Here is an 18,146-nt window from a genome sequence, read left to right as displayed (position 1 = left end):
TGGTGGTGACTTTGCCGCCACCCTGTTTTCTATGAGTTACACAGAAACTAATCTTGTAAATCCTTCTTAGGTGTGGTCTGAATGCGGCCGATTTATCAGGCCTCTGCGGCACTTGGAGGAACGCCTTGCCTGAGAATTCAGCCAGGCTCTGACTTATTTTAGGTACCACACTCTTGGTTTTCCCAAGACGGCAGCAATCCTAAACATATGGAAAGCAGAAAGAAGGCTGCAAGGCAACGTACTGGCAAAATTTAGTTGCCTAAGGAAGGCGTTTGGCAAAGCACATGCTGGGATTAGGCAGGATTTATGCACCTAAATCCTACCTAAATACTTATGGATCTGGGCCAATATAAGTCTAGCTGTGCTGCATGTTCTGGAGATCAAGAGCATTTGCTCTTTGCTTTAGTTAGGCTGCATGAGGAAGTATCAGGATACTACCACCTCAGGAGCCCAAAACACATGTGATTTCCTCCATGATGTTGCCAGGCAGCTTTCCACAGCCCTTCTGAAGTAGAACCATTATTCACTTTTACTCATCATTGAAGGGCTCTTGCTCTTAGGAGAGAAGGGAACTGTTTATAGAATAACTTGTGTTTTCTCCAGCGTATCTTTTTTCTGGTAGTCTATAAATCTCAGATGCTGCCAGTGGTGAGTGGAAATGAAGGGTATCATTGGACAGGGAGGAATTCTTATCTTTTACTCAGTTACTTAAAGATAACTTAAGATCTGCTCACGTGTTCAATGGTCTTCAGGTCCGGAGCACCTCGTGCGGGTTTTAAGGCTTTGACTACATGGCGGGGTCGGGACCAAACCACACAGCAACTTATTCTGTCAATTTTTCTTTCCCAAGGTGTTCAGAAAGGGAGAGAGGAGAAAGCTGCTATGCAGAATACTGTCAGCTGTGAATTTTAAATGTTTTTGTGGACACAGGAATACCAACTGACTTCCCAGCTTTACTTCTCATTCAGAAAGTGGTTCTGTAAGGCAAGATTCTCTTAGAAATATCTTGGCCACAACACAGTTTTAGTAATTTACATTTGTCATGTATAACTTCAGTCAAAGGTGTGCATAGCCATGTATAAACGCACACGCAATCAGATTATTCATGTGAATAAAAGTATACACACACCTTCATTTTTGCAGACGTGGATTTTACCTGAATTACTCCCACCTCCCGAAACACTGAGAACATGTATGCGTGCCATGTGCTAGATCTCCTTTGGAGGACAGGCACGCAGCGCAGGCGGGGTTGTTTACATGAAGTAAAAATACGGCATCTCTTTACTCTTGCTTCTGAAGATACACCCTTACGTGAGAAATTAAAAAAAAAAAAAAAGCTTAGAGGGTAAGAGAAGAGCGTGTACAGCCCTGGAAGAGGTTCGACGAAAGTTTTAATTTCCTGTAGGAATGCGCGCCTTGGGAGACCCGAGCAGAGACCGCCGGAGGTGTTGCCTCGTAGCCGTAGCTCAGACCGGCGGGACGTGCGCTGCCCGCCGGTGGTGCCGGGTTGGGGGGCCGGGCCCCCGGCTACTGGAGAAACCCCCCCCGCTCCCCGTGCAAGCAGCGCGGGATCCACCCCTCGGCGACAAGGAACGCACTGCATTCGGCTCCGCTCTGTGTCTGCGACGCAGGACCGCCTCAGCCCCCGCGTTCCTCACACCGCTACCGGGCTGTGTTCGCCCGCCCGCCCGGCCGGGCGAGGCCCCCGCCCTCCCCCCTCACGACCGATTGCCAGCCGGGGCCTCCTCACCCCCGATTGCCAGCCGGGGCCTCCTCACCCCCGGGCGCCGGCCGCAGCCCGCCTTCCCGCCTGCGGGGCAGCCCTCACCGCCGCCCGGGCACTCCTTTCGCCCTCCAGGCGGGGCGCGACGCCGTCCCGCAAGGTTCCCCCCGAGCGCGGGCCGCCCGCCGCACCCCCGCGCGCCGGAACCCGCGCCCCGCCCCGCATCAACGGCCGTGGCGGGGGCAGGCGGCGCGCCCCCGCGGGCGGGCAGCCAGCCAGGGCGCCGCGCGCGCCCCCGCGGCGGGAGGGGCGGGCCCGCGCGCGGCGGGGCGGGGCGGGGCGGGCCGCTGCACCCCCTCCCCCTCGCGCTGTGCCCTCCCCCTCCCCAAGGTGTTGGTGGCGGCGGCGGGGACGCGCTCGCTCGTGCCCGCGCCGTCCGTACCCCCCCCGCCCCCCGCCCCCCGCTCCCCTCGGCTCTCCCCGGCTGCGCTGGTAGCGGCGGCGGCGGCTCGGCCATGGCGGCCCCGGCGGAGCTGAGCGCGGAGCGGCTGCGGGCGCTGCCCGGCAGCTGGAGTTACGGGATCAGCCAGGGCGGCCGCGTCTTCTTCATCAAGTGAGCGGGGGGCCGGCGAGGAGGGGAGCGGGGCTGGGCTGGGCGGGCGGGGGGCCGGGAGGGGCGGGCGGGGGGAAAGCGGCGGGGGCGGCGGGGCTGCGCCTGCCTGACTGGGTCCGTGTGTCCGTCCCCGCAGCGAGGAGGCGAAGAGCACGACCTGGCTGCACCCGCTCACCGGAGAGGCCGTGATCACCGGGCACCGCCGCAGCGCAGGTAGGAGCCCCGCCGGGGGCGGCCGGGGCCCCCGGCCCTTCCTCGGCACGGCCGCCCCCGCCCGGCGAGCGCCGCCCTCCTCCCCTCCCCGCTCCCCGGGGTCTCTCTGAGCCCGCCGCCCCCCGGGCTCCCGCCGCCCGCCCCAGCCCCCGGGCGAGCTCTGCCCCGCGGCCCCTTCCCTCGCCGCGGGCTCTGGCAGCGCCTGTGGCTTCGCCCCGTTTCCCCCAAGCCTCCCGGTCCTAGAAGCCCCCTTGGTGCCGCCGCAGCCACCCGAGACAACTCCTCATCCCGGGCTCTCCGCGCTCCCCTCACTTCTCGCAGTTGTTTGCCCCCAGGTTGAGCAAGAATGGCGTTACAGTGCAGCCTGGCGTGCCCAGCTGGCCATCCGTGGGCTCCGCATCTTTCCCTTAAAACGCTTCCCTTTGCACCCGTGTTTTCCCTCCGTGTCTGTGTAATTTTGCTTTCTTTGCTTTCTGTTGCCTTGTGTCACCCCTATGATACTGTGTAGTTACCATGAGAGAGCGCCTTATTGCTCTCGTGCTTCTTACAGGCTACCCCGGTTATTCACCTGCATAGCATCCTTTCGCAGTTTAGCATTAAACCACTCATCTTATTTCTGTTTCCAGCAGTACCTAGATGTAACCACGATAGGTATACGAGAAATGTAGAGGCTGATTTCACTAGTCACCTAGAAACCCTTTTCCTCCCTTCATTCCATCTAGGCTGAGAGCGTGGGTGGTTTCTAAGTGACTGAGAGAAGTAGAATAGGTAGGAGGAAAGGGGACTGAAACATTAGGAATAACTTGGAGGGAGGAGGGTGGAATCGGTCTTCTTTGCTACTGGTGTTTGTTCCACTCCGGAGAAGTAGCAGCAGGAGGTGCTGGAGGAGGAGGATTTACAGCAGCCACTCTGGAGAGACCCAGAGCCAAACTCTTGACTGCTGGAATTGCACACAGGCTACATATGCCACTGGGAGGTGGTGGAGTGTAGTAATAAGTGCAGTTGTCTTTATGTATGTAATCACTTGGATAATCGCAGGAAAATCTGCAAGTGAATTGGACTATGTCGGATTATTTGCTTTTTATGTTGGGTTAATACTTACGCATTAAGGAATCAGAAACTGTTCTGGAAAACTGTGGGCAGCCTTTTTTTTAGTTGGGAATAGTTTAAAAAGCGCAGCTTTCTGGCTATTAGAACTCTGCTGTTTGATCTGTAATGAAGGGCTGTTGTTTGTAAGAAGTCATTTAATGCCGGGAAATAGAACTACTGATTGCTATCAGGCTCCTCTTTTCCCCTCTTTAAGTACTCAGTTTAATTAAGAAACTGGCCTTCATCTACAGCAACATGCATGGGGGCAGGTGTATGCGAAGTGCTTTTCTTGTTGGATGCTAACATTAGCTGAGTATTAATTCTTTTTTAAAACTATTACCAACATGTCTGTTGGCTGATGGTGATTTCCCAGTAATTTTCTAAGTGTCTCATTTGTTTCTGCCATTAAGTGCTTTCCAAAGGAGATGCAGTTTGCTTTTGAGTATCTGGAGTATTGTTTGTAACATAGCAGAGTTATTATCCAGTAAATTAAACTTGTTTCTGAACACAAAGGTGAGGCATGACCTTGGATATACTGACCATGATTTGTCAATCAGATATTGAAATATCTCCAAACCAAACCTGTTTCTGTAGTTTTTCCTCATTCATGTGTATGTTAATGAATCTTTCCGTATATAGATACAATCAAACAGATTAATTCTGCCTTTTAGATCTTGTTTTGCCCTGACCTTTGTTTTGGAATTTAGCCAAAATACGTTAAAAATATGTCTTCTCTTAAGAAACAATTTTTGAGCGAATAGCACTTCTTTTGGAAGTGTGTGTTGTTGTAAAGCTCCCTATTAAATAGTGCTGTGAGATATTTACTAGACGGTGAGGAAAACTGTCCTCCATTATGAATTGAAGTTCTCTTTATTCCTTGAGATACTCAGGGCTGGAAAGTTATTTTTTGCAAAGTTCTTATAGCAGCCATAAATACTTCTGCTAGAACGACTTCCTGTTTGCTGTACTTTGCCCTATGCTGTTATCAAAAGACACCTTGATTTTTGTTCTAGAGAAGAGATGAGTGAAGAATAAAGCCAGCCAGAGCAAATAAGTAAACTGGGGGGGGGGGGAAAATCACATGACCCAGACTGAATATTTTTTTCTTTTAGTTAGAAAACGCATCCTTGCTTTTACAATTCAGTGAGTGAATCCTACATATCAATTATCGTTTTTATTAACTGGGGCAAACTTTTAAGGGTAGTGGTGTATCTAGAGTTGCATAGAAGTGCCCAACATCTTCAGAGCTTCCATTACATCAGGAAGCTGTTTCTTAAAAAAAAAAAAAAAAGACCATTAGTGGTGTTTGATGGTTTTTTTGTATATGTGGGCTCCTGGCTCTTAGGAGTTATCATAGAGAAGGGAAAGATGTACTCACTTCCTCCACTAGATTTGCATTGAAAATTATTTTCGTGTCACAACAGTGGTGGAATTATGCTAATGTAATGCCAGCGCTCTGTGGTGTAGTTGATATCATGCCTGTTAAGATGCTTGTGACTTGCATGTAATGCAGACTCAGTAAATTGATTTTTGTTTAGATCTCTGCCTGTCAGGTAATTTGATGCTACTGAACTTCAAGGCAGAAAAAACTGGCGATGACCGTGAGTTCTAGTTAACGGTCAAAGGAAGGAACGTTGTTAAATAAGGACACACTTAAACCCTTATTGTTATTCTTGGAGAATGACAAATCCAAATCAGATTTTCATGCGTGTAGCTTCTCTTGGATTACAGAATTTCAGCTGAGACAGTGTTTTGAGTCAATTCTAAATATTTGTTTATAGGACTAAAGCTTTCAACATGTGGAATCAGACACACAGTGCTTTTAACTACCTTAGTTTTAGGGAGTAGACCAGTATGGCTAGCATAATTTCAAAAGTTAATTGGAATGTTTTGCTACTTGTTTTCCAGACTTACCCACAGGTTGGGAGGAAGCTTATACTTTTGAAGGTGCAAGATATTATGTAAAGTAAGTTGAATGTTTATTTGTCACAATACTATAATTTTCAATTAGTTTGTCTTAATGTTGCTGTAATCTTGAATGTATTCCAAATTAAATTTTAAATGTCATGCTATAGATCTAAAAGGAGTATTCAAGCTTGTCGTAGTGTATGTAGTCCTTTGTTTACTGAATTCTGCACAGCTAAAACAATTTATTGAGGTTTTTGTGTTAGTACTTTAATTAAAGCTGCTTAAGGATGCAGATTCAAATGGAATTTCTGCTGTGAGTGTGACCATCTAGCAATAAATGTCCTTGCAAGTCAGGAATAGCTTGAGTTTCTCCATTTGACACTTCTGTGTATATGCTGTCATGCCAGAAATGCTTTCAGAAAGGAAAGATCTTACTTCATCACTGGGAGAGGAGTCTTGATTCAGCCCTATTCTCTAGTAATTACATTGTTTAAACCTGCTCTGAAAGTTTTCTTGCAGACCTCCTGTTTCTGCTTCTAGGGTTGATTTTCATTATTTTCTTATTCAAGTTTTAGTATGTTTTGAGGAGCGTGTCCGCTGTGGTGGACGTGCTGTGTTGTCTTTTTGAATGAAAGGCATGGAAATAGAGCTCTTACGTAGAAGTCCAGAGGTCACGTTGATCAGATCTGTACACACTTCTTAAAAGCTCTTCTTCTCCAGATAATGAGACCATCCTTATCTGGAAAATGTTGAAGTGGCACCTGTGTATACTTGTCCAGTTAATATGCTGCTTTTTCTGTTATTTAACAGTTTGCAGGCTTTTCTTGATTCATTCAGGAGTTTTTACTCACTGCACTGTGTGTTTGGTTTGCCATCTTTAAATTAATAGTGTCATCAGTGGGATTACTTGTGTGAGTGAAGGTTACTAATAGTCCTAGAGGTTATAGGCTGCAGGTAGACTTTTCTGTGTCTTAGTGTTGAGCAAAAGATGCTCAACTTACTCCTCTGTGTAAGTTGCATTGTAGACATTGTGAGATGGGTGTCACGTATGTGTTGCACGGTTTATTTTGTATACCAATAGGAACGTGATTGATTTGATCCTAAACAAAATTTAAAAAAAATATACTGAAGGATAATGCTCAAAAAATCTGGTCAGAACTGGCGCTGGGTGCTCTAGAAGGGGTGGTCTTGTTAATAGGTGACATGTTTGCTTTACTAATGTTTGGTTTACTATTCTAGTCTTCCTTCTTGTAACTTAGATTACACTAGTGTTGTGTAGCAACTGCAAGAACTACACCAGACTGGGGACAGGAATGTACTAACAATATCACGTCTGGTGTTCTGTTCAGATTATTAAATGAAGACAAGTGAAAATTAAAGCAAGCTGTATTTGTGTGTGTATATAATATTAAAAGAAGTTCTTCTATACTTTCAGATGGAATTTGTTCTCACAGAATAAACCTATGAACAATGTGTTAGCTATAGCAACTAGAAAATAGCAACTTGAGTTTTCTTGGAATAAAAAGAAGTGTGTGGACAGCTATTGTAGAGTGACTGATGCGCTTATGCACAAACTTGCCAAGCGGGTAGGTTAGTTGTGTGCTTTTGTCCTTATTATCTTGTGTTCAAGGTGTTATCATAACTGTTAGGATGTACATTAAGCTGATTGTTTTGCTGATAGCCAACACTAAATAGCTCTGTTTATATTTAAACGTTGTGCTGCATCTTTGAAAATATGCTGCACAAACAACACTTCTCTGTGATTTGATAGATGTAGGAGGATAGCAGGGATAGTGTTGTCAAACCTGCTGAAAGGTTCACATGGTATGACCAGTTTGGCATCCTTAGTTAAATACGTGTTTGTTGTGTAGCCTCTTGGGCTGAATTTAAACTTCTGCCCAATGATAGCTTCTCCTTTTAAAGCTGTCTAGCATTCAGCCCTACCGGTGCTAGAGAAGATGTGAGAGCTAACGTAGACAGGGTGACAACATTATAATCACTATCTTGTAATCCTCAACAGTGTAACTCCGGATGATGTGTTGATTATAATAATTCTAGTTGTCTTGAGTCTAAACCACTGCGGTGCTCCCGCATGAGTGGGAAACAGCACAGGCTGTTGTGACCTTGTGCTGTACAGGCACCCCCACACGTGGATTTTTAACTGTAACCTGCTCATTTGAGTGTACCGATTTGCTAAATATTAATGTTTATTGTGTTGATTTCAGCATAATAATGTTGAAAACTTGTGCATGGTCAGGTCTGAAAGAAATATGTTGTTTTATGTTCCGGTATGTGTTATAAAGTTACAAGGGAATGAATGTTAATGGCATGCTGTTGATGCATTCAGCCATGTGAAACTTGGCTGTTGGATTTCTGTAACACGTCCAATAAGAGTTAGACGAGAAGGATAGTCAGGTTTCCTGATCACATAAATAATTTCACCTAACTTCTGAGGCACAGCTTCAAATATGTGGGTTGAATAAAAATATTTAACAACCTTGCTTTATGGCAAGATCTTACACTAGACTGTGTTTGAAAATAAAAACCTTTTGAAAATTATTCTTATGGTTCTTTAATAATAGGTCTTCACTGTTCCAAGTGGGTGTGTCACTGAATCTATTACTGTGCTTTTTCTGGCTTTGATGTAGTAAACACTGTATAATCAAATTGGGATAATGTTGAGGAGATAATCGTCAGCTAAATCTTAACATTCCTTGGACTGGCATTTCAAACAAATGACTCAGGATACAGACTGCATTGAAATGTGATTATTTTTAAAGGACACTGTATTTTTCTTGGGATGTATACATTCGTTTTCAGAATAAGTGAATGCCAAATGGTGACTATTTTACACACTTTTTTTTTTTCCCCATGGTATTGAATTTGTTCTGGCTTTAAAAAGGAAAGGTAATCTGAAACAGGGATAGATACAGAGTTTTTTCCACTGGATAACGTGGTTTTGTTTTTGTATAGGATTGTATTAAGTTGATGCTAGCTAGTACTTTGACCTTTTTTGCAGGTTTTTTTTTTGGATTAGTAGAAGAATTCTAATACTTGGTAATGACAGAATCCTTCCTCCCCCATCCCTTATAAATGCATCCCTTGTAAATGCAAATGACAAAAGGTGTTGTTTGTTATTTGGAGTAAAAAAATGCAATGTTAGAATATATTGTATATGTTTTCTTGAGATGTGGTTACATTGTTGAAGCGTTTTGTTATATTGTTGAAGTGTTTTGTCTGTTTGGGATGGAGAAAGTCTGGTTTTGTTTACTTGATGTTAGAAATGTGCACAGATAGCCCTTCCTCATCACTTGATGGGAACTCTGTCAGTAAACTTTTCTGAAATAATGCTGTGTTTGGGTGTAGTCTTTGTTTATGCAATAACAAAACTTTTACCTGGAATATAGGGCTGTATGACTGTAGAATCGACACATTCAAATACAACTTTTAATAATTAGTTTACTATTAGTTAACTATTGAATCTTCTGTATTATGAAGTAAAACAAGATATGGGAAAACTCCTCAGTTTGAAAATGATAGCATAGTATGCTGAAAAATTTGAGATTTTCTTTTGTTCTGCTTAGAATACTTCACTGGACTAGTTATTTATGCTTAGTGTATTGAGCACTCGTTGAGCTCTGAAAAGCTAAGGCCTTTTTCCCCAAAACAGATTTAAGCTGGATAGTAGTATGGGAAGCTTAAGTTACTTACATTATTTGTAAGTGCATAAGGAAATGGACCCATGTGACAATCCCATATGACACTTGCCAATAGAGAAGACATACCTGGTCGTGGACTTCAGACTCCTCACCTATTAAGATCAATGAGAATTTTCAACTTGATGCTTTTAGAACCTTGTGATGACTGCGTAGTCATTAGGCACCAAGGTACTGGTTTTGAGTGCTATGAAATTACATACATACGTCTTTGTGTGTGTGTATTTATTAATAAGCATGTGTTTAAGGAACCCTTATAGCTGGTTAAAACCACCTGACTCTCTAAACTCAGGCATTTGCTTACTTTTCTTGCCTTTTTTTTTTCCTTTTTCATTTCAGTAGTTCTGAACATATGTTAGGATTTTTGTATTGATTTTTTTTTAAACCGGGTTTGTATTACGTAGGTTATTACTTTACCAAATAAAGTTGTTTTAAAAATCAATCCAAGGGTGGTATTTGAGGAATTTTGCATCAATCTAACTAGTTTGGCTTCTACAGAAGTACTCTTAAATAAGTTATCTGCTGTAGGACTGATACTTCTTGGGCAGCTCACTGAAAAAGTTCTTAAGAACTTAAAGAATTAAGAAGGTTCAAGTTTCGTTTTTAGGGTTTTGTATTGAAGTTTACCTTTCTCTGTATTTATCACAACAATTTTTGCTTGTTGCTTGCTGAAGCAAGGCATTGGCAAACCCAGGCCAAAGCCGAGGTGGGTTCACTGTTGCATCAAATAGAGGTTTTGTATGCTTTTATAGAGACTCTTATCAGTGCAGGTTTGCTTATTGTAGGCATGTAGCTTGGAAATTGGGAAGGCAGGAAAAATTTTTTAAGTGATTAAAAGGGATAAGATCTTTTTCAGCCTTGAGTTTCTGTTGTTTACTAAAATAAACTAGTGCTCATTGAGAATTCAGCTTTTGTTTGAACCTTTGTCTTTTATGAGCATTCTAAAGATCCTCTCCCATTCAGCTGAGGCTTTCACTAAAAAAAAAGAAAATCAAAGAACAACTAGTCATGTTTGCAGAGAAGCACTTTCTTGAAAGAAAAAATGGAATTTAAAAAAAATAAGAACAGATCAGACTGTTTTCCTCCAATGGTAAGAATCACAGCATTTCTCTGAGAAATTTAGTTCTTTTCTTGTTACCTCTAACCTTTACTTTACTAAAATTAAGACTAAAGTTTATTCTTGGCCTTCATTCGGTTCGTTCTTACATGGTAAGACCCCTAGGTCAAATAGCGGCATATGGCTAGATGGGTGAACTGGGACATAACATTTCAACGAACTAACCTGTGCCTTTTACCTTTGTAGTGAGCAAAGCTGTTCAGAAAAGGAGAACTTTTTAGGAACGCCTGCAAATTTATTATCTATTTTAACACTTACTTCTTCCACTGAAAGATTTCAAGAACCAAGAATACTGCAATGCTGAAGCTGGGTATGGAGGTGGAAGAAACGGGTGTGGGTCAGAGCAGGAAAGGTGGGACTGCATCCAAAAAGCAACTTATGGGGGATATGTGGTGGGTAGAGGGTGCAGGTAGTGGTGTACTGAAGGAGAAGGCTAAAAAGGTGGGAGTAGTTGCAGGAGAGGGAGAAGTGGAGACTAAACCAGGCAGAAAGGAGCGATGGCAGTGGGAAATCAGTAAAAGGAGTAGGGGTGGGAGCTGATTTCCGAGGAGCAAACTTGATGGAATTTCTCCCAGAGGGAAGGGTGGCAAAAGTTCACCCTGTGAAAACACGTTGTCTGACTCGTGTGCAGGTCTGGCAGGGCCTATTACCCCTGGCTTAAGAACTTGTTTCAAAGTTAGTCTGGCAGGTAGAATAGCAAATGTGAATGTTAGGAATTACTGTGCTTATAATGTCTCTTTTTGACTGTGATGTCTGTGGTTGATATTTTGAGCTGTCGCTTCCCTGAAGTGTGTTTCTAAATTGGGTAATACCTTGGATGCTTCAGTTCTGCCAAGATAGACTTGAAACCATGAGGGAACTTACTGATTTTTTTTTTTTAAAAAACATTACTAAGGTTTTAAACACTTGTAAGAATTAATGGATAATTATTTAAAAATACAAAAAAATCTGTATGTAAATTGTTACATGAAATGTTGAAATCCATGAGAAAGACATAGAAGATACTCAAGCTTTTTGATACCTGTTAACAAATTAGTAAGTTAGTTTCCCCAGTTTTGGATCCTTGGTTTTGGAAGTAGTAATATTTGTTCCCTAACTTTGGACTTAATTGGTGATGGGGTTAATAGTAGCAGGTAAAACTAATATATACTCTACAGTGTTATTACTGTGAAGTGAATTCTTCTGTGATCTTTCATTTTCTGTACCTACAGTGTGTGAAGGGTGGTAAAAAACAAAGGAAATGCTCATTGATCGTATCTATTTATGTAGGTGGCTGCTGCATTATTTTTATAAATACAGTGATGCATTTTTTTTTTTTTTTCCCAACCCCTCCCCACCATGGAAAAAAAAGGTAACTGAGCTGATGTGCACTCTAAGAATTATTTTGGGACCTCTACCAGTATTTCCCCTTCCTGTTGTGTCAGGGTGTTGCACAGGTTCTTTTTCTCTTCCCTGTCTTTGTATTCATGTCCTGGAGTACCTGGAACTGAGGGACACTTCCAAAAATGCCTGAACTGGCAGGCAGGTCCCTTGTGAACTTTTCCAATGGAGAAGTCTGCTTGGTGTAGCCACTATTTGGTGGAACTTTTACAGGTCCAGATTTTACCTGGTGCACATTATGTTTTGCTTTTACTTAAAGGAATTGCACACACTTTTTCTGTGGTCTGCAAGTGTGGTGGTGTGCTGGATCAAAACTAGCGTCTGTTGTGGTGCTGCGCTAAGCCTGTTTTTCCTGCATGTGTTTATGTTATGCTGGCTCTTATTATAATGAATTACACTTTCATTAAACCTGAGATACACTTTGGTTGGCAATTCAGAGCACTCTTCAGTACGCTTCTGTGTGCGTGTGAGAGAGGGAGAAAACTCCTGTGAAGCTTGAGGGAAACGCTGGCTAGAAGCAAAGCTCCACAGCCCTGACTGCTGGGATTTCTGGTGCCTGTATGTGTGGTTTTTTCTGTCTTTCAGTAAGTAAATACCTAAATTTAAATGCTTCCCCCTTTTCTCTCCTTCCCTTGCCTTCTTTCTTTTGAATGTGGCAGATAGCCATTTCTCTCTTCTCACTTCCCTTTCTCTTGCGTTTGGTTGAAGGGAAGGTATTCTTTGACAGCAATGTTGCGGGGGAAGAAGTTGCACCCGTAGCCACCTTCAGAACTAGAAGTTTGGGGATGGGAACTTGGTAGCATAGGCACTCCAGTAAAACTCTTTGGGAAGGATACCTGCTCCCCAGTACTGAGTAGGACAGGGAGATCTGCTTAAATAGGTGGTTGTAATGTTTCATCTTTCTGCTTTGGACCTATGAACCTGGAGTTGAATACTCGTTTGAAATCTATGATGTGGAAGAAAAGGCTTTTAGGCAGCATTTTGAATGCCTGTGTGCCTGTGATGGTCATAGAGCTTTAAATAGACAATTAAAAAAACACTTGCATATTCAGGAGGGTTAAGAAACTTAGTTCTTCATAGCTTTCTCCACGGTGACTTAGTAGGAACAATTATTTGTGAGGAAAGGTGTATTGCCAAGCAACCTATCCTTTAAAATTAGCTTAGTGTTTTTTTCTCTTCCAGGATCTATTACAGATTATGTTTAGTAGAAACAAATACTTAAAGAACTGATTTTGTCCTTTATTAACTGGAAACATTTCAGTGTGTCAGAGAAGGTAACAGGAGTCCTAGTAAACAAAGGTGTTTGAAAAGAAAATACCCAGTGAAAGTTTTGATTTAAAATGCTGTCTTTGCCACCTTTCAATTCCAGTAGTTCATGTAAACTTTTATATTCTTTACTACTCACTGAGTAAGCAGGACTACTGAAATTGTATAAATCCTGCAAAAAATACAGCTTTTGATGCTTTTATCTGAGCTGTACTACTAGCAAAATTCTGACACTATTTTTTTTTTTTATTCTCCAAATTTGTGTTAAATCTTACAGGTTATGCAGCTGTTGACCAATGTCTAACATTTATAATTTTTGAGAATATCTTTTGGGATGTGTAAAAACAGATGACTTACCATCTTCAAAGTTTTTGAATGAACCTACTTTCTAAGAAGGAGAGAAAGCTCACTTAGAAATAAAAAGCTGTAAGCAACAAGAATAAAGAAGTGGTGCTCTCAAATCCCTATGGGGAAGAAGAAAACTTTTTCATCTGATTGAATGTTGAAAATGAGGACTTGGTTTCTTGGAGAGAGTAAAACTGGCCAAGACTGTTGAGGTCAGTTTTGTGTTGGTTTTTTTTTTTTCTTTAGTTGTGTTTTTTACATGTTGGCCGCACCCTTTCTGTGTGGCTGCTTTCTTTTGTATTTTTTTATGTACGAAGAGAATCTTCTACATAAATATAAAACTTCTTGGTTGAAGTCTTTGATAAAGTTTTATACAGAAGATTGAAAAAGAAAATTACAAACAAAAATATGTTTCAGCAATCAATGTCATAGCATGAAATGTTTATTTTAACAATTAATTTTAATCAGAATAATGATGCAAGTTAAACCTCATTAGAAATTTATATAATCTGTTCTGATTTTAACTCTCCTTTATGGTACAATCTCTGTCTTCTATGGTTGATGTGCATCAGTTGCTTACTACCTGGTCTGAAACACCAAGATGCTTTCGGTTAATAAAGCACACAAATGTTACTAATTTTTTTTTTCAGTTAATAGAATTTTAGCTTTTACTAATTGATCCATCTTCTTCATTGCATCTGCAGAGTTAAACACATTTGACATTTGAACCAATAAATTTTTAGTTGGCCAAACTGAACACTTAAGAAGAGTATCTCTAATATAGTGAATTTTGACTGTAGAACAGTAAAATTATCTTTGATCTGGCAGGAGGTAGTTATTAAAATTGTTCTACAATGAGTTTGAAGAGTTTGAGAGCCTAAATACTTACATTCATCACTGGGAGTCTTGGGCCATCTGTCTAGTTCTGGTCAGTAAAAAATATTTACATTTTTCTTATCTCTCTATACAAGCATACCTAGCGACTATACCAGGCTGAAGAGCCTTGAGACACTAGTATTTTCTGATCTCTGCCCTACAGTCTGTCTTCTGATTCTGTCCCTCCTTTTGCTCAACTTCAGATAAACATGAGCTGACAATATTACAATCAGCAAGGCAACTTAATAAACCTTGCCTTGAAGTAGTGTGGAGATGAGACCCGAAGGAAGCAGAGTGGGAATTGTGGTAACACTGCTGGAAAAGGTGGTTTGACTCATATCATTTTGTACTGAGCGTTGTATTTCTTTTTCTGCAGCTCCTGTCTGTCTGATAATTCAGTTACTAAATGAAAGGTTTGTTTTTTTTTTTCTGGAAGATGCATTAAAAACTTTACCAGGTTAAAACTTTCTCTGCAGCATTTACCACAAATAATGTTTAAGAAAACTTTTGTTCTTAAAAGCAGATAAACTGACAACAAAACCATTAAAATTGCATCATTTTCTAGCTGAGTGCCTTGCACATAGTAATAATACATAGTAAATAACATAAAAGGTGAAGTTTTACAATTATTTAGATGAGTGATACGTAGTATTATGGTTAAAGTGACTTCTGTTTAAACATAAATTGAATGAAAGAGTATCCTTTTTGCCCTCATTGCCAGGAGAGGGCACATTGTTCTTTATGCTTCTTTCAAGGACCCCACTCCAAATTTGTTACATGAAACACTTGAATTTTGCTTCACTTTCAAAATAGAAAAAGATTTCTAGACATGAGGAAAAATGTGAACCTTTTCCTGAAGTGCTCTTTATTCTTGTATCCTAAGCTGAACACGAAAGAGATTTTGCAATAGGCTTCAGAATAGAACTCACTCTGTTGTGGTTTTTGTTCAACTTCAGGTGAGAGTGCCAAACCTGTCTAACAAGAAATTCGGGATTTCTGTTGCCTCTGATTGCTCACTTTGTGGTTTAAAACAACAAAAAGTGCTATCAAATTCAGCAGTCAATTCAAACTCCAGTGCTTTATCCACTTCATTATAATCTTTCGTTTGGGTGCCTGCTGCGTCAAAACATTTTTAAGCTCGAATATGTAAGTTATGGTAAAATCTTGCAATTTTGTAGATAGAAAAGAACTATGTGAAGTGAGACATAAGCAGAAAAAAAATCTGTTGATGAAAGCAGTGATGTCCTATTAGCTTGTAAGTGGGGTTGGTTGTGTTCCACAGCCCTTGATGATTTGAGCTTGGGCTACCTGAGAGACTGCAGCAGGCTGAGGAGTTGGAATTGTTAGCATTTTGGTTTTAAATAAGAGAGCGAGAAGGTCTTTTGCAGTCTTTGTTCAATAACTGAGTTGATTTTTCTTTTTGACTTTCAGTGATGCTATTTGTAAGTTGTTAAAGCAGGTGGAAGAGCACTCTAATCTCAAACTTTTAATGAGGATTAAAGGTACTGTCATTTTAGACAGGTATTGCAATCAACATTAATTGTACAAGAACCCTTGCATTTTCGTTATTTTGTTTAAAAATTGCTTGTGCAATTGGAAATAGGTTTTTCAAAGAAATTATGGTTACTTAAGGTTTTTGTTTACTTTTTCAAAGAGATAAAGAAATTAATGTGAAGTTGGTTCAGAACCTGTGAATCTTGTACAATTTCACCAGGCCTGGTGTATAGGAGATTATGTAGCTGGCAGAGTGAATCTATGAAGAACAAACATAATTTTTCACTTGTTTGAAGATGGAATAAGCACTTCTAGGAAAAATGGGAGTAGGATTTGCTGACTGACTCTTAGATTCCTGTCTAATTTCTTTTTAGCAGTAGGGACCTAAATTGTAATGAATGGAGGTGAATACGTTTTGAATTTGATTTAACTGCTGGATTTGACAGTTGTCTCTATTACAACTGTAGTGGAAACAGTCAAAAGCAGAGCTTATGGGGGAGATTTATGCTTTTGTTTTTTTTTCTGTCCAAATTTGACATAGGTATGGCAACCACGATGAGAAATCAAATGCAATGCAGACAAAGTTGTAGCTGGCAGCTGTTAATTTGTTTTGAGCAGAGACAAATATTTCAAATCTCCTGATTAGTTTATTTTCCTTGAGTTGAAGTAATTTGCTTTTTACTGTTTGAAAAGGCTGTCTGCACTACTAGTTTGAAAAAAAATTAGGGACTTATTTATATCAGAAAAACAACTGTCTTAATTCTTTTCTCTTCAGTTGTTGTTTTCTTCTGCTGTTTGACCTTCTCTTTCTCTTCTTCCTTTTTAATTTTCTTTCTATATATGTGCCCTTATTGTTCACCCTACTCTTTTCACTGTTATTCTGCTTGCTTCTAGCACTGGTAGCTCAAGTAACATTAGACATGATCTTCCCCAGTTGGACTGCATGCCAAATTTTCCTAAGGGGAATGTAAATACTGTGAGGTCAGTTCAGTATCAAATGCCTGCAGCCTGAAATGAACTCTGCAGGATCTTCTGCTGTTCAGTCAAAATTAGGACCTGTTCAAGATACAGTGCTAAATATGAAAAGTCAAGACTTTAAATTATATGTTATGCTTTATAGATTTTTATTTTTTTTTTTTTACTTTAATTAAGCTTACTTTTTTTCCCTAAACTAAAAGCAGAAGAGTGAGCACTAGGGACAACTCACTATAATCATGGTAATTAACAGATGTGTTTTAAAACCTCTGTATATATACTGATGGATTACTTGATATATTTCTTTAAGGTTGTAAACCAGAGGAAGCAGTACATGTGTGTGCATGCTCACCTGCAACATATTTAAAATGGTGATACTTAAGCATTGAACTAATGTGCTTTTGATAGCAAATAAAATCTTCAGCCCATCTGTTCCTCTGTGTTTCCCCTCACCTCCTTCCCTCCTCCTTTTTTCCCTGAAAAAGAATGGTGGGGAGAGAGGACTGTGGTAAACTCACATAGCAGACCAAAACCGAATTGCTTTTTACTACTTTTTCTGTACTTCATACGAACCTGCTAGTCATTCTTTTGAGGGAGAAATGCTCAGTGTGTTTCCTTTAGATCATCAGTGCTCTTTGATTGGCCATATGATAGCTTGAATTACTTGCATCTATGTGTTGATGCAGCGCTTCTCGTTTTACAAGGAGTGAAAGTATAGATTAACAATTGAACTTGAGTTTTTTTACTTTGTAGTGCTATTGGTAGATTGGCGTACTTCAGACATATTTGTCTTTTGAACTGTTGCCTGTGAAAGATTGGCTGCTATTAGTTTTGGCTCAGGAATTCGTCTAATTGATGAAACTAGAAGAAAATAACCTCCTAATGTTAATGGACAAGTCAAGGGTTGAATTGTTCTTTGGTGTATTCTGTTGGCCACATCATGACAAGATTCATTCTCCGTTTTATCTCCAAGTCTCTAAGATGTCATGATAATGTCACTGTGAAGTGAGAACAGAAAAATATGACTTGTGGTCAGGGAATTTTTGCTTTCATTTTATTAAAGCTGTTTTATTTTTGTGATGAGATAATAATGTTGTTGTCATTGGGTAAGTCCAAACTGCTTTACAGTGCTTTTGTAATGTTCCTGGTAAAGTTTTACCAACACATCTGTGGTTTTGTGTGGGAGGCTTTCATGATACTCAGATGAAGAAATATTTGATTATTGAATGCTACGCTTCAGTTTGCTTAGTGGATTAAAGTGGATATTGAAATTAACTGTTAGAGGTGTTGATGAAAAAGTGCAGTGCTGAACTGGGAATAAAACAGATTTTAAAATGGAAAGCATTTGTAGCTGTCTTGTAAGTAAAGTAATGTTAAATTCAAATTAATACATTATGAAATGGCTCATTCTGAAGCAAAGATAAATGTGTT

At 40.7% G+C, this 18,146-nt stretch overlaps 1 protein-coding gene across 8 annotated transcripts in view; it reads left to right on the top strand.

Annotated features, from left to right (window-relative positions):
* Positions 1 to 2,217: 2,217 nt before the first annotated feature.
* The window catches only part of PLEKHA5 (pleckstrin homology domain containing A5), a 177,721-nt gene continuing 161,792 nt past the window's right edge, over positions 2,218 to 18,146 (top strand). For all 8 annotated transcript variants that reach the window (XM_068400386.1, XM_068400387.1, XM_068400394.1 and 5 more), the window contains exons 1-3: positions 2,218 to 2,336; positions 2,473 to 2,549; positions 5,547 to 5,604. In XM_068400386.1, coding sequence (XP_068256487.1) covers positions 2,239 to 2,336; positions 2,473 to 2,549; positions 5,547 to 5,604 — 233 coding nt within the window. In that variant the 5' untranslated portion in view covers positions 2,218 to 2,238. The remainder of the gene's footprint in view (positions 2,337 to 2,472; positions 2,550 to 5,546; positions 5,605 to 18,146) is intronic.

The sequence above is a fragment of the Nyctibius grandis genome, chromosome 5, assembly GCF_013368605.1.
Source record: "Nyctibius grandis isolate bNycGra1 chromosome 5, bNycGra1.pri, whole genome shotgun sequence".
NCBI classification, from domain to species: domain Eukaryota; kingdom Metazoa; phylum Chordata; class Aves; order Nyctibiiformes; family Nyctibiidae; genus Nyctibius; species Nyctibius grandis.
Note: the sequence above shows the minus strand (reverse complement) of the source record. Positions and strands in the feature narration are given on the sequence as shown.